At 36.0% G+C, this 15,219-nt stretch overlaps 1 protein-coding gene across 6 annotated transcripts in view; it reads right to left on the bottom strand.

Moving 5' to 3' along the window:
* Positions 1-15,219, bottom strand: part of DNAH6 (dynein axonemal heavy chain 6) — a 342,612-nt gene that overhangs the window by 253,628 nt on the left and 73,765 nt on the right. For 4 of the 6 annotated variants that reach the window (XM_058428736.1, XM_058428735.1, XM_058428737.1 and 1 more), the window contains exons 5-11: positions 13,957-14,224; positions 11,049-11,183; positions 10,838-10,958; positions 10,034-10,163; positions 8,399-8,567; positions 6,036-6,152; positions 1,450-1,650 (exon numbers count right to left, since the gene is read on the bottom strand). In XM_058428736.1, coding sequence (XP_058284719.1) covers positions 1,450-1,650; positions 6,036-6,152; positions 8,399-8,567; positions 10,034-10,163; positions 10,838-10,958; positions 11,049-11,183; positions 13,957-14,224 — 1,141 coding nt within the window. Of the gene's footprint in view, positions 1-1,449; positions 1,651-5,263; positions 5,410-6,035; positions 6,153-8,398; positions 8,568-10,033; positions 10,164-10,837; positions 10,959-11,048; positions 11,184-13,956; positions 14,225-15,219 lie in introns of those variants that run through there. The other 2 variants (XM_058428738.1, XM_058428739.1) reach the window with 2 other exon arrangements.

The following is a 15,219-nucleotide window of genomic DNA, read 5'->3' as shown; positions in this document are numbered from 1 at the left end:
CCAATATCCTGATGAACATTGATGCAAAAATCCTCAATAAAATACTGGCAAACCGAATCCAGCAGCACATCAAAAAGCTTATCCGCCATGATCAAGTGGGCTTCATCCCTGGGACGCAAGGCTGGCTCGACATACGCAAATCAATAAATGTAATACAGCATATAAACAGAACCAAAGACAAAAACCACATGATTATCTCAATAGATGCAGAAAAGGCCTTTGACAAAATTCAACAATGCTTCATGCTAAAAACTCTCAATAAATTAGGTACTGATGGGACGTATCTCAAAATAATAAGAGCTTTTAAAATCATACTATGACAGTTACAACCATATCTTGATGAAATAAAGAGATTGAAACACTATGCTAATTTTAAGTTACATAGGAATGTATATATAACGGATATTTATGACTGACAAATGGGTAAATTTTAAGTTTGAAAATTACAGTATCGTTTTGGCATCAAGAAGAAAAGGCATTTGCAGTATGTTGAGGGCTGCATTCCCATTTTTCCATACAGGAGATTAGGTTACCCAGAAATGTAGGAGAGAAGCAAGCCAAGGAATAATGCTTGTTTCTTTACCTTCTCACACTGATCACCTCAATAAGTGAGCTTTTGAGTTTAAAAATTGGGACAAGTAAGACAAAAATTTTATGTGTAGAATATACTATTTTCAAAGTCTTCAAGCATGCTTTAGTTAGTGCTTGCATTTGAGTGGCTATGGCCCAAAATAGTGAAACACCATGTTTTTGTTTTAATAAAACATTAAACATGTAATGAAAAAATGACTTTAGTAAAAGAAATTGTGTTGGCTGGTGAGTCACCCTGGCTCTGCCTGTGTCTCAGCATCCTCAACAGCCAGGATTACTTCCCCAAAAACACATGCATGTGGATCGATGGATTGCTAATGATAAGTAACTGTTTGTCCAGATATTTTAATGCCTTTTTTTTTTTTTTTTTAGATGGAGTCTCACTCTGTCGCCCAGGCTGGAGTGCAGTGGCGCGATCTCAGCTCACTGCAAGTTCGCCTCCTGGGTTCACGCCATTCTCCTACCTCAGCCTCCCAAGTTGGGACTACAGGCACCTGCTACCATGCATGGCTAATTTTTTGTATTTTTTAGTAGAGATGGGGTGTCACTGTGTTAGTCAGGATGGTCTCGATCTCCTGACCTCGTGATCCACCTGCCTCGTTCTCCCAAAGTGCTGGGATTACAGGTGTGAGCCACTGTGCCAGGCCCTATTTTAATGCTTTTAAAAAATTATTTCATGCTTAACAGGACAATTTCTAGAGAAAAAATATTACTTTCAAATTTTACCATTTAGAGATTTAGGCACATGCCAATTTTCACATATAGAACATTTAAAGATAAGAAAGAAAAAAATGCATATTACTTAATTTCATAAAAATTGAGAATATTATAAAATAGTTTTAGTCAGAGTAAATATACCTTTATTTGAGAAATAATTGTGTGAAAATTCCTATCATCCTTGAATACTGCTGCTAAACTTGGCCCAGTTCCACAGGTTTTTTCTTCAAGTTTGTTGTTAATGTAAGGGCTGGTGAAAGCATCAAAATACGAATCAGGCACGAGATTAGGAAACGATAACACAGTGTTTTGACAATGATTAACTGCACCCAAAATACCATCCTGTTAAAGAGAAAAGCATAAACATAAATGTAAATGCGTATATTTATAAATATTTTTGAATTTTATGAAATGCTAAAATAAATAAGAATAACTTATTCAACCAGGCTAGGTATTGTGCTGATTCTGAGTATATGACAAATCAAAAGACATGGCCCTACCTTCAGGACATATGTTTTCTAATTGAGAGACACACAAAAATTGCAACACATGGTGATGAGTTCTACATTTGAAGTGTGAACAAAACACTAGCAGGTCACAATGGAAGGAAAGCCAAGGAAGTCTACGGGAAAATTTAAAGGGAGGGTTCAAAGTTTATATTCTTTGAGATGTAATTTATATTCCAGAAAGCTAATCTATGGGAAAAGTAGACATGTAAACAAAGATTTATGTGCAAGGACAATCACTGCAGTATTTCTCGTATTAATAACTAGAGAAATGCTTAAGTGTTCAAAAGTAGAAGTATAGTTATGTAAGTTCTGGTGCTTTTAAACAATGGAAAATTACATATCCTTACAAAATGGCGTCTCCCAAAAATCATTTAATGACATGAGAAAAAGTTTATGATATAACGTTAAGTTTGAATAAAAGAGAGTGAGCAGGATATAAAACTGGTATATAATATCTCAATGTAAACATGTATCTATATCTATCTCTGTACATAACCTCATGGTAAGTTAGGTATGTCAGCATATCAGCATGCACTAAAACAAGACTGAACAGAAGCATATAAAAATGTTAATGGGTTTTCATTTTTGGTACATAATATTATGGATTATTTTAATAATCTTTTCCTGTGTTTTTCAAAGTCTCTTCAATGAGCATGAATTAGTTTGTAATTTATAATAAATATAAAGTCTAACTAGAGAAAATGAGATAAAGAAAAGGTAAGTCTTTAAATGAGTCTCAAAAGATGAAGAGGAGCTTGTCAAGTGTATCACACAACAGTATAATCCTTGCTAAGTCATTGTGTGTGGGGCCCAAGGGGGCAGGCAGGTGAGTCATTTAGGTACTGGAGCATCAGCGCTACAGTGCAGAAATAGGATACTCTGCAGATGCAGTCAGCCCCTTCATGAAAGGCCTTGTGCATGATACCGGTGTTAGCCCATGGGCCAGCAATCCCCAAACTGTGACCGGGGACTACCCAGAGGATAAAGGGTCCCAACTTCCAAGGTAAATTTGAGAAGAAATCTTGAGTTACATGAAGTTGAACAGGAATTTTCTCAGGACCTGCTAAACAGGATTTTTTATATCTGTTAATATACAAATGTATATCACAACCCCCTTTCTCCTGGAATGCTTATCAACAACTCACAGAACATCTTGTGAAAGATGCTACTACAGGCAATGGAGAAATTTTAAGCAGGAAAGGGACATGATTAGATTTGCTTATGAGAATAATCTTGCTGTCAGTAATGTGGAAAATGGATTAGAAGGGAGAGAGGCAGGCAGATCAGAGCAGACTATTTCAGCAGGCCAGAAGAGAGAGGATGAGGTCCCGATGGAGGGCAGAGTGGGTGCAACCATGGTTCATCACACAAGAGCTGATGACTTGATCTCAACGAGGTAAGGGAGACTCTAGGGGAACTCCCAGATTGCTGGCTTAGGCATCTGGGCATCTAGGAGAACTCCCAGATTGCTGTCTTGGGCACCTTTCATTGAGATGGAGACAGGGAGGGAGGAGCAAGTTTTCGAAGAAATTGATAAGTTCAATTCATATTGGTGAATTGAAGTTAACTGTGGGACATTCAGGTGAAGATTTCCAGATGACCATGAGTGGGGCTTAAAAGAAAAGTATTGGATCTATAGATATAGACATACAGATATAGGTAGAGATATAGATAGGTAGATATAGATATAAATATATGTCTATGTCTGCATTCTTGGCACAGAAAAGAGCACCCAGAAAGAACTGTAGGGTGTGAAGGGGAGGGAGCCCTTAAGGATAGCAAGAATCAAGGATCAGATGAAAAAGAGGCTCTTGGAAAGATGACTGAGAAGGAAAAAATGTTGCTACAGAAATAGAAACCAAAGGAGGAGTCTATTTCAATTAAACCAAAGGAGGAGTCTATTTCAAGAGGCAGAAGCAGTAAACAGAATAAAATGCAATGGAGGTTTGTCTCACACAGCAAGAAATACTAGAATTCAAAAGTATATATTGAATCAAGTATTAGGAAACCATAGGTAACCCAAGCAAGAGCAAAGTAAGAGATCGTGACTTCGGTATATAATTTTCCTTTAGATTAATCTCTATGTGTATGTGTGTTTGGAATCACTGGGAATGATTAAGGCTAATGACTAAAATAATAGTGAAAAATAGAAAATTTATGAATGATAGTCCTATTTGTACTTCTATTGGCTGATTTTGGGTTATATGAAATAAAATCTTATTTTGGTACAAATGGACAAGCATGCTAATTATTCCCAGAGGTTGGCCATGTATGTTTCATGTGTAGAAGTTAAAAATACCCATGTGGGGAACAGCGTCCTATAATAGGAAATGAGAAGGGTATCTAGTTTTTTGAGGCCCACCCCTTGGGGGGTAAAGGACAGCCAGCTGCTTGTGAGAGAGCCTCCTTTTGTCATCTACAGTCCGGGACACCTGCGTCCCATGTGAAGGACGTGAGTCTTATGGCCAGGAGGGGACATGACAGCCCAGTGCCTCTTGGCATGGGAGCTCCTGAGTGAGCTTCCAATCACAGGGACCTCAGTAGTCTGCTTGTCACTGTAAATGCCTTCAAATTGCCTATCCCATAAATTACAGAATCATAGACTGCAGAGGAGGAAGCAACGCTAGAACTCATATGCCTTCTCATCATATAAATGCAGAAACTGAACCCCAGAAGCGGTTTTCCTAAAGTCAAATAGCTTATTAATTGTAAAGCCAAGACTAAAATCTAGAGATCCTGATTACTAGTGCTTTTGAATCAGAGTACAGCAGCTAACAACAGAAGATACAGACATTGACTGGTTTACTAACCTATGCACCTATGCAAATGTAGTAGGCAGAATTCTAAGATGACCCCCAAAATTCCCGCCCCTGTGTACACACGCTGTTCAATCTCCTCCTCTTGAGTATGGGTGGGAGTTGTGAATATGACGGGATGCCAGTCCCATGATTAGGTTATGTGATGCATTAAAGGTTGGGGGATATTGCAGGGTCCCAACTCAGTTGTTTTCGAGTTAGTCAAAAGTGATTATCCTTGATAGATGTGACTGAATCAAGTGAAAGCCCTTAAAAGAGGGATTGAGCCTTTCCTAAGCGAATGGTCCATCTGGCCTTGAAGAAGTGAATGGCCATATTGTAAACTGCCTAGAGAGTGGGCCACATGGCAAGGAACTACAGATAGTTTCTAGGACCTAAGTAGGGTGGTCCTTTGCTGACACCCCTCAAGGAAATGGGGATCTCAGTTCTACAGTTGCTTAGAGCTGAATTCTTCCAGCAGCCTGAGGGAGACCAAGACCAAGACCTTGAAACAGAGGATAATCTGAGTAGCTCCTGACCTACAGAAACTGAGATGATTCGTGGAGGATGTTTCTAACTGCTAACTTTGTGGTAACTTGTTACACTGCTACGGATAACTAAGACAAAAAAATTCTCTTGGATCCAGCATACCTTTAAAAATATTTCACAAATGGTATTTACAGGCTGGGCATGGTGGTTCACACCTGTAATGCCAGCACTTTGGGAGGCAGAGGCAGGCGGATCACTTGAGCCCCGGACTTCAAGACCTGCCTGGCCACCATGGCAAAGCCCCATCTCTACAAAAAAAAAAAAAAAAAAATTAGCCAGGCCTGGTGGCATACACCTGTAATCCCAGCTACTCAGGAGGCTGAGGTGGGAGGTTGCTTGAGCCTGGGAGATTGAGGCTGCAGCGAGCTAAGATCACATCATTGCATTCCAGCCTGGGTGACAGAGTGAGTCCCTGTTTCAAAAAAAAAGAAAGAGAGAAAAGAAAGGAAGAAAGGGAGAAAAGGAGAAAGAGAGAAAGAGAGAAAGAAAGAAATAAAGAAAAAAGAAAGATAGAAAGAAAGAAAGAAGAAAAAGAAAGAAAGAAAGAAAGAAAAAGAAAGGAAAAGGTATTCACAACAGAGTGATCTCTTAAGTTGTTCTTAAAAAGATCCCTATAGTCACTTTTAAATTTTGTATAGAATGTTTTCCTGTACCTTACCAAGCCTCTAATCTGACTCAAGTTAAAGATAATGTGCTAAACTTTTAGATAGTTTATATATAGCTATAAAGCTGTGACAAAACAATGCTTTCTCTCTTTCTCATGATCATCTTGGAGTGGTGACAACTGCAATTCTGACAACCAATTGACAGCAAAATAGCTGCTTCATTTTCCAAATAGGTGCTTGCATGTGGATAATACATGAAAAACACACACCAGAAAGTCTTCCAGAGAAGGCTCAAAGAGGAGTGACTGGACTGTCAACATTAGTTCCGTGAGAAACATGGGGATGAGAGATTCATCTTCTTCTTCGTTTTCCACCACAAGGGTCCCCTGAAATGAGTATATTTAGAGTGTTATAAAGACACAAGTATCAAGGTCTAAAACAAACTAAACAAGGGACATGTGAACTGAAGTTTATATACTTAGCTGAATTCATAATCTTGGCATGTGGAAAGTGTTTCAGAGAATAATAAAGAACAGAAAGAAAAAAGGCAAATATTGAAAGACTACATAACAACGTAAGCCTTTTTTCCTTATAAAAATACTACCAACAAAATGGAAAGGCAAACAATAAACTGGGAACACATATCAATAATGTATATAGAAGATAGAAAGTTGATAATATTTGAATAGAACTATAGTTGATATACTTAATAGGAATATATGCCAATAATATATTAATGAATCTGTACATAGAAATATATTCAAATACAAATATACTTAAGTAGAAAAATGGGCAAAGGGCATAATCTGAGAGTTCTTGAAAGCCAAATACAAATGATGAATTCACCTCATTCTTCTCTTCCTTAAAATAGTTTATTCAGTAACAACATTTGCAGAGAGTTTACTGTGTGCCAGGCACAGTGCTGGGTATTTGTGTAATTTCCACACCAACCTTCTTAAATAGGTTCCATTATTGTTCCCATAGGATGAAAATGGGATTTGGAGAAGGTAGAATGTTTCATCCAGATCATACTAGCTAGTAGGCGGCAGACCAGAATTCAACCCAGATATTTCTGATTCCTAGACCCATGCCCTTATTCCTGCCCTGGGGTCATAATTAGAAGAATACAACATTTGAAAGCAGTGATATACCACTTTGTATATTACTGACACAGATTAAAACGAATGGTAATATTTAGTATGCATGTGGGTAAATGATCATTCTTTTTTTTTTTTTTTTTTTTGAGACGTAGTTTCATTCCTGTTGCCCAGGCTGGAGTGCAATGGCATGATCTCAGCTCACTGCAACCTCCGTCTCCTGGGTTGAAGCAATTCCCCTGCCTCAGCTTCCTGAGTAGCTGGGATTATAGGCGCCCACCACGATGGCTGGCTAATTTTTGTAGTTTTAGTAGAGACAGCATTTCACCATGTTGGCCAGGCTGGTCTCGAGCTCCTGACCTCAGGTGATCCACCTGCCTTTGCCTCCCAAAGTGCTGGGATTACAAACTTGAGCCACCACGCCTGGCCTAAATGCTCATTCTTAAACATTGCTGTAAATTGACAAAGCTTTCTGGAGAGTATACATCAGTGTGTATGTATCAAAAGCCTTAAAAATGTGCATATTTCTGACTCAATTCTACATCTAGGAATTTTTTTCTAAGGGGAAAAATCTGAAATGTGTGAGAAATATATAGACAAGGATACCCTTTGCAGCATTATTTGAAATAGTGGGAATGTGATCAATAATAGAAAATTATTTACAAGAATTATACATTTCTCTGTGAGAATATCACATGGAAAAATATATGTTGACTTGGGAAATATTTCATAATAGTGTATTGCTAAGAGGAAAAAGCAAGGGATAAAGCAGTAAGGAAAGTATAATATCTTTTTTCCCCTTTGAAGTAATTACCTTTGGGTAGCAAAGGTGCTTTTCTTTGTATATTTCTGTGTTTTCCTGATTTTGTACACTTAGCATAAATTACTTTTAGAATAGAAAAATAAATGTGACTTTTAAAATTTTGATACTATTTATGAAAAGGAGAAATTCAGAATAGGGGAGGAGAGAAAGCTATGAAAAGGAGTTCATGACTATGATTTAACTTTTGGAAGAAAGGGAAACTCAGGCTGAGAGCAACAGGTCGTGTATTGCATAATTAGCTTTCTATGGAGCAGGAGATTTAAGCTGTGAGGGTAGGAGGTTTGATGAAATGAGGTGAGCATGTAGGTATTCTGGAAAGAAGCTATTAGTACTAAGGATGGAGCTAGGGCAAAACTTACTGGGAAATTTGAATATGAGATAATATGATCTTTCTTTTAGCTATGCTGGAATGCACGAATTTGTACTACTTCATCCAAACATCTCAAAGTACTCTGTGTCTTTAAGATCAACATCCTCATAAAAGGCCATCCCCTCAAAGCACAATAATTTGCTTCTTTTCACCTCTAAACTATTGTTTATCTCTTTTATTTATACCATTTTTCCTGCTTCTCTCTGCCAGTTTATGCCCACAAGGAGCATTTATGTCCCCACGAACTATAGTGCACAGAAAATAGCATAATTCATAGAGCGTAGTTTGCGCTCCTCAATAAATGCTGACCAATAAAATATTCTTAATTTTGTGTGAGTATACCTTTTTATCAGGGACTTCAGGTTTCTCTTCAGTAATCCATTTCTGAATGACATCTGCTGAAGCTGTTCGTTTTAGCTTGTCAGTGAGATGGTTCAAAAGTGAATTAACAGCATTTACTGTTAAGACGTGCATTGTGTTCTCAATTAGATAGTCGTTTAGACGAATAAAGCTTGAAAAGAAAAAAACAAATACAATTTCGGTTTTTTATATTCACTACATATTTTTGACAGTGCCTCTAAAGCAAATATTTAAAATGTAAAATATCATAATTTCTCCTTGAATTTCCATTTAATTATATTACAATATCAGAAATGTACTGTCCAGAAGAGTTATCCTTAAATATTCTTCCTTTTAAAACACAAATATATTCAAATATGTAGCATTAATTCAGTTAGATATTCTAACTTTTCAATAGAATATTTAATGAGTAATATAGCTGTTAGGGAAAATGCATCTAGTTTATCTAGCTAAAAGGGCCATAATATTTTTTAAAAGATGCTTTAAAGGAGAAATCAATGCATACAACATCTGTAACTTGCATTCTAATAGTAAAAGTATAAAATCTTTGCTATTGAATAAATGTTGATGGCAACTGCTAACCCAAAGGTTTGAATTTTATGTTTCCTTACTTGAGTGCTTACTTAGAATGCAGACTGAGTCAGCAAGACATTTAGAATAGTTCTATTCTGCTCAAGTGGAGCTCTAAGGCATCTAATACTTCTAGGTCCACCGTGGTAGCCTCAGAGACTGCTTCACTGATTTCTGTTGCTACACAGACATTTTCATATATAAACTGAGATACAGTTAAGATGTATTACATAATGGCAAAAGTTGGATTAAGTCAGTGAGCACTGAATAACAATAATCAGTATTTTATAGTTCCAAAGACATGAGGTTTTAGAATGATGGGAAATCCAAATTCTGGAACAGTCAAGGTCAAGATCCAGTTGGGTAAGCAGGTGTCAGAGCTAGTGCTAATGAGAGTCCCCTGGTGAGGTCCTGGGAGGGCTATTTCTCTCTCTGGCTCCCAGTGGCAAATCCCATTTTAGGGACTGGGTGCACCTTTGTGATGTTATGCAGCTGCCTATAGTTCTTTTGTGACCAAAAAGATGGAGCAAGTCCTCCAGGCCCACTTGAGGAGGTCCATAAATCTGTGTGGCTGATTTCTCCCTGCCAGAGTCTGCTGTACTGCAAGTCTCCATACCCAGGCTGGGCCAGAGGGAAACAAAGCCAGAGAGATCAAAGAGGAGCTCTTGGCCTTGGCCTCATGCTCTATCTCTACCAGATCACAGTCCCAGAGCTGCTTTGGCTGGTGGCAGTTTGAAAAGGGGGTCTTCTGGGCCATACATTCAGGTTACCATGTCCCACAAATTTCTCATCACCATTCATAAACAATGTGGTGAAGGGTTCCATTTTTCTTTTCAAGTGAGACATCACTTGGGTCCTAGAAAAGATTCTACTTTCATTTTAATTTTTTATTGTGTGTACTTAAGGTATACAACATGATGCTTTGATATACATAGTGATATTACTCCAGTTATGCAAATTAACATAGTCATCACTTTCTGGGGTTTAATTTTTAATAAAGCTTAAGATGGGTACTACAATTTTTCTTGAAAATGAGAATAATCTTACCACGTCAGCCTCATGCAGTGACGCCTTTTGATGGCCTGTTGTGTATATGTCATTTTCTTAGAGTCTCCATAAGTGGGCAACTCATATGGCGTATTAATGAAACTTATACTGCTCTGCACTTCATGATAATCTAAGAATAACAGAAGGCACAACAACAAGTGTACTTGTGTAAAAGTTCCATCTCTTTCAATATGATTCAAAGAAAAGATAAATAATATTCAAAAACAACAAAATATTTTGGTACACGAAGCATTTCAAACCTGCAAAACAGCCCAATTATCCAAAATAAGTTTACATCAAAGGATTTCAGTTCAACAAGATTGTAGATAGTTTACTGACATTCTCATTAACAGGATTTGATCTGTATACTATGCTACCTCTTTCCTAGGAACACCTTTACCCTCCTTTTCTACCTACAGTTTAGCCAACCTTTATAGTACATGCTAACTGAGTCAATCCTAAGGTCAATCCAGTCCCTTAGTTTTAACAAACCTATTGTCTGTGCTAGCAGGCTGGACATACCTTTAAGCAGAGAGATGCTGAGTCCACTCTAAAGTGCTTATTAATCAAGATTCTGTATCCAGTTTAGAAATACTACATACAAACAGGAGTAATGGGAGAAACATGCAGTATTTTCTATTTCCCTCCCTTCCACAAAATATATTAAATTTTTAATATCCATCAAATGTTTGGAACAATTCAAACATAGAATCATTATTTAAACTTAAGAAAAGTCAAATAAAAAGGGCTGAAATTTTAGAAAGCCACTACTTCTGATATATTGAGGTTCTTTCCCCTTCATACCCTCAAAAGGTCCAAAGGCACAGTCATCAGGAACAAATCCTGCAGCACGCAAAGCAAATCGACAAGCCCTCCTGACTACATATTTTGCCTCATTTCGAAATTCTCCTAGGCGTTCTGTCACCTAGATATTGTTGAATATGTAAAGTTAGTGATGCTAAAGTATCAGAAATAAGGAGAAAAAGCTTTGATTCTTATAGACAAAATTTGTTACCTCTGCTAGCCGTATGACTTGTGCGGCCTTAAATTCCTGCAGGGTGTAGGTGTGACACTTTTCAATATAACAAAGTCCCATAAAACTCAAATGATAACACAATTCATTTATCATAAGAAGAGCTGGTCGCAAATGCTGAATTAAAATAGGAATTTATTATTTAGGAAAAATGTTCTGTATTTTAAAAGTATAAAACATTCAAAAAGCAAGAATGGTTATTAAGGATAATAAACACCTCCGTGTGTTAACTTTTGCTACAACTACAAAATGCATATGTTAAAAGATCACTTCTATAACTCTTTTCTAAAAGTATTCCTTTAATTATCAGATTTAATTTGTCTGAATTCCTTTCTTTTGATTTTGAAAACACATACATGTCTTTTAGCTATTTAAGGAATAAGGCAAGTGATTCAAGGAATTGAGGGCAAGTAATAGAAAACTGGGTGTTACCTTAAGTACTTTACAATGTCCAGTCATAATGATAATGGAAAGGTCTATCTATTAATTTAAGAGGCTAGGACACAGAAGAAAGCCAAATTTAACATTAAATTGTTATTGGGTAACAAGTTGCTTTGGAAAACTGCTTCATGTTGTCACAAAAGGTTAAACATAAAGTTGCTAACGACCCAGCAATTCCACTCCTAGGTATGTGCCAAAGAAAAATGAAAACATATGTCTAGACAAAAACTTGTACATGCATGTTCATAGCAGCATTATTCATAATAGATAAAAAGTGGAAGCAATCCAAATATCCATCAATAGATGGACAAATAAAATAGGCATATCCAATATAATTTGCCAACTTTTAAAAATGCTATGCTACAACATAGAAGAAGAACCTTGAAAACATTATGTTAAATAAACAAAAGTCAGTCATAAAGGACCACATACAGTCCTTCTGTATCCTCGGGTTCCACAGTCATGGATTTAACCAACTGTAGATTAAAAATGTAGTAGGGTCTACAATGCTTGTGCCCATATTACAGATGAATAGACTTTTTTGGGTCATTATTTTCTAAACAATATAGTATAAATGCTATTTACATAGCATTTACATTGTATTAGGTATTAAAAATAATTTAGAGATGACAAAGTATATAGGAGGATGTTTGTAGGTTATATGCAAATACTGTGCCATTTTATATAAGGGACTTGAGCATCCGTGGATTTTGGTATTTGCTGAGGTGGTCCTGGAACCAGTCCCCCAAGACACTGAGAGCCAAGTGTATTGTATGCTTCCATTTATGTGAAATGTACATATCAGGCCAGTCTATGGAGATAGAAAGTAGATTAGTGATTGCCTATAGTTGGGGGAAGGGACAGGTAGGTCAGAAAGAAACAGAGAGTGACCACTAATGCGTAATGAGGTTTCCTTTGGAGTGATGCATATATTCTAAAATTCACTGTGGCAATGATTGATCAATTCTGTGAATATACTAAAAATAATTGAATTGTGTACTTCAGATGTGTGAATTGTATGGTATGTAAATTATATATCAAAACTGTTATAAGGAAATGACGTAGGCACACATGCCAACAAAATTTGTTATTTAAAAAAATCATAAAAAGAAAACAAGGACAACTCAGTATGTCTCCCTTCAACCTTGTCTAGGGGAATCAGCCCTAGTTAACTAATTATAAATATAAGACTAGTGGTAAGTGTGTGGGTGATTATAGCATTTAATACATATTTAAATGACTGCAATGAGTCTGTTATTTAGGCCAATCCTTGCTTAAAAGGATGAGAGCTTTCTAGTCTGCTGGGACTAAATTTAAGAGAAGATACAATAAAGGCTGAAACACCACTGGTATGAATGATGGACACAGAATGAAAACTCTCAGCACATAAAATAAGAGAACATGCCTCGAGGACTGATAGAAGTAATTTCAAAGACAAATCAAGAATGAGCTATTTTACATACCTAGCAACAAATGTATGATATGTGTAGTGTTCAAGACATGGTAAAAGATGAAAGATGGTAAAATAACTTTGAATGACTGATGGATCCTTAATGAAATTTGAGTTTCATGTCAAGAAGGACTGGAATATTTTTTCACAACTCAGAATGCACAATGGAATGGATGACTTGAGATAGTCCATCTTATATATTTGCCTTGTACTAATATTTATGTTAGCCAGAGACCTTGAATGTTTCCCTATTGTGTGACTGGCATGTTGATAACAGTCTTGCATATTACCGTATGCAAAGTGAAGGAAATGACTAGTAAAAAGCAAACTTGAGATAGTGTCATAGAAATAAGACAGCTGAGGACCAGAACTCTGAATGTGACAGTAATGATGATTGCAGTTTATTCCTAGAGGCCAAGTAGGAATCTTCTAATGCAAGTTGAAATTCAATAGATAGAAATTTTAAATATGGTCACACACTTTTTCACAGTTTTGTTTTCATGATCACCCCGTTGTCCAAAGTAAATATTAAAAATTTTCCTACTGTATGAATCCATTGTAAAGGAAATATATGATATATTAGGAGGTACTGACCCATGAAAACAAGGCCCTGACTTCTGTTGTACTATAAAAGCTAGAGTGTCTCAAAGATGAGGGGAGGTAATAGAGGCTACCAGCCTACTCTGCTCAAAATGACATATAACTTTTCTAATCAACAACAAAGGGGATCACAAATCCAAAAACTCTGAGGTGACTTCTAATCAAAAGGGACCTGTGCAACTCTCTTCTTATACTTTTGCATTTTGCAACCCTAGTTAAAATGTAGAAACACCTCTAGATTGCTAGACTCCTAAATGACAAGACAGGATGAAAACTGGGAATTCTCCTAAGAATATAAAATATTTGATTTCAAGAAGAGTCTATACCAACAGCTATAATAGATTCACATTTTCTTTTTTTGTAAGTAATTATTTTAAAATATAAATGATAAATACATACAGGATTAACAATGAACAAATTTTTTTGTAGAGATTCTCGACATTCAGTGATTTTCTTGGAGCGGACATTCTTCCTCCATACACTAAAAGCCTTCCATTTCCGGAACAGTGAAAATATGGGAATCTTAGTGAGTTCTCTGTGATATAGATATTCCTGTTCCCATCGATCAAGTTCGATGAATTCAATGTCTTCATTATAAACGTGTGTTACTGCCCTTTGGCTAATAGTATAGTAGTCATTTTTATTGATGTTCTCATAATTTACAACTCTATAAACAAATAAAAATTGGGACTAATAAATAAAGTATTCAATACAAAATGAAGCAATTGCATTACTTTTTTATTCTACAGAGATAAAACATTTCTGGAAAGCAAATATTATTTAAAGTTAAAAAATTCTAACCAACTACTTTCACATTAAATACATTACTCAAGAAAATGAGTTAAACAAGTTGGGCTTATTATAAAGATTTCACAACTGTGGCAATATGCTTGATGATTTCAGTTACATGATTTTTACATTAAAATGAATTGACTATACATTATTAAAATTTAATAGTTCTACATTAAAACTATCTGGAGCTAAGTTTTTATCTATTATTAACTCTTCAGAAACTATTCAATATTAATAGCATAAAAGAATTTTGCACTATTACATCATGACAGAATTATGAGAAAGATAAAAGTAAGGAAACATTAATTAGGTGAGGTAAGAATCAAGACCAATATTATACGCCCAATTTATCACCAACAAAATATTTATTATTGATAAATTGTTTAGTTCATAATACCTCTCTTTCAACTGTTGTCATGGACATTCTTCAACTGTATGATTAACAGAAAACTGATCAAGTAAAGAAAAGAAGCAAGAACAGAGTAAAAACAGAAGAAAGGACAGGAGAAAGAAATGAAGCAATGAAAATAGGGCTGATTCTCTAAAACTGCTTAAAATAAAATTTTTCCTACGGCAAAATGATATTCTCTGTAATTTTAGCTATAATGCTGAAATATTGAATGCAAGAATTATTCAGTAATAGAACAAGTGTGAAATATGATATAGCACCTTATTGAAATATATTTAGGAATTTAGGAAAATAACATTTTTCTAAAATGTTTCTCTCTGTTAGGAGAGCTTAGCAAAACAAGATAAAGGTTAAGGGCAAAAACAAAGCCCTAAATTGTTTCTATGTTAAAACTATGCAAAACTTACATGTACTAGGCAGAAATTAGGAACACTCCAGTGAAAATCAGCTGTTTTCCACGT

This window comes from Hylobates moloch, unplaced genomic scaffold (genome assembly GCF_009828535.3).
Source record: "Hylobates moloch isolate HMO894 unplaced genomic scaffold, HMol_V3 SCAFFOLD_15, whole genome shotgun sequence".
Classification (NCBI taxonomy): domain Eukaryota; kingdom Metazoa; phylum Chordata; class Mammalia; order Primates; family Hylobatidae; genus Hylobates; species Hylobates moloch.
This window is presented reverse-complemented; position numbering and strand designations above follow the sequence as displayed.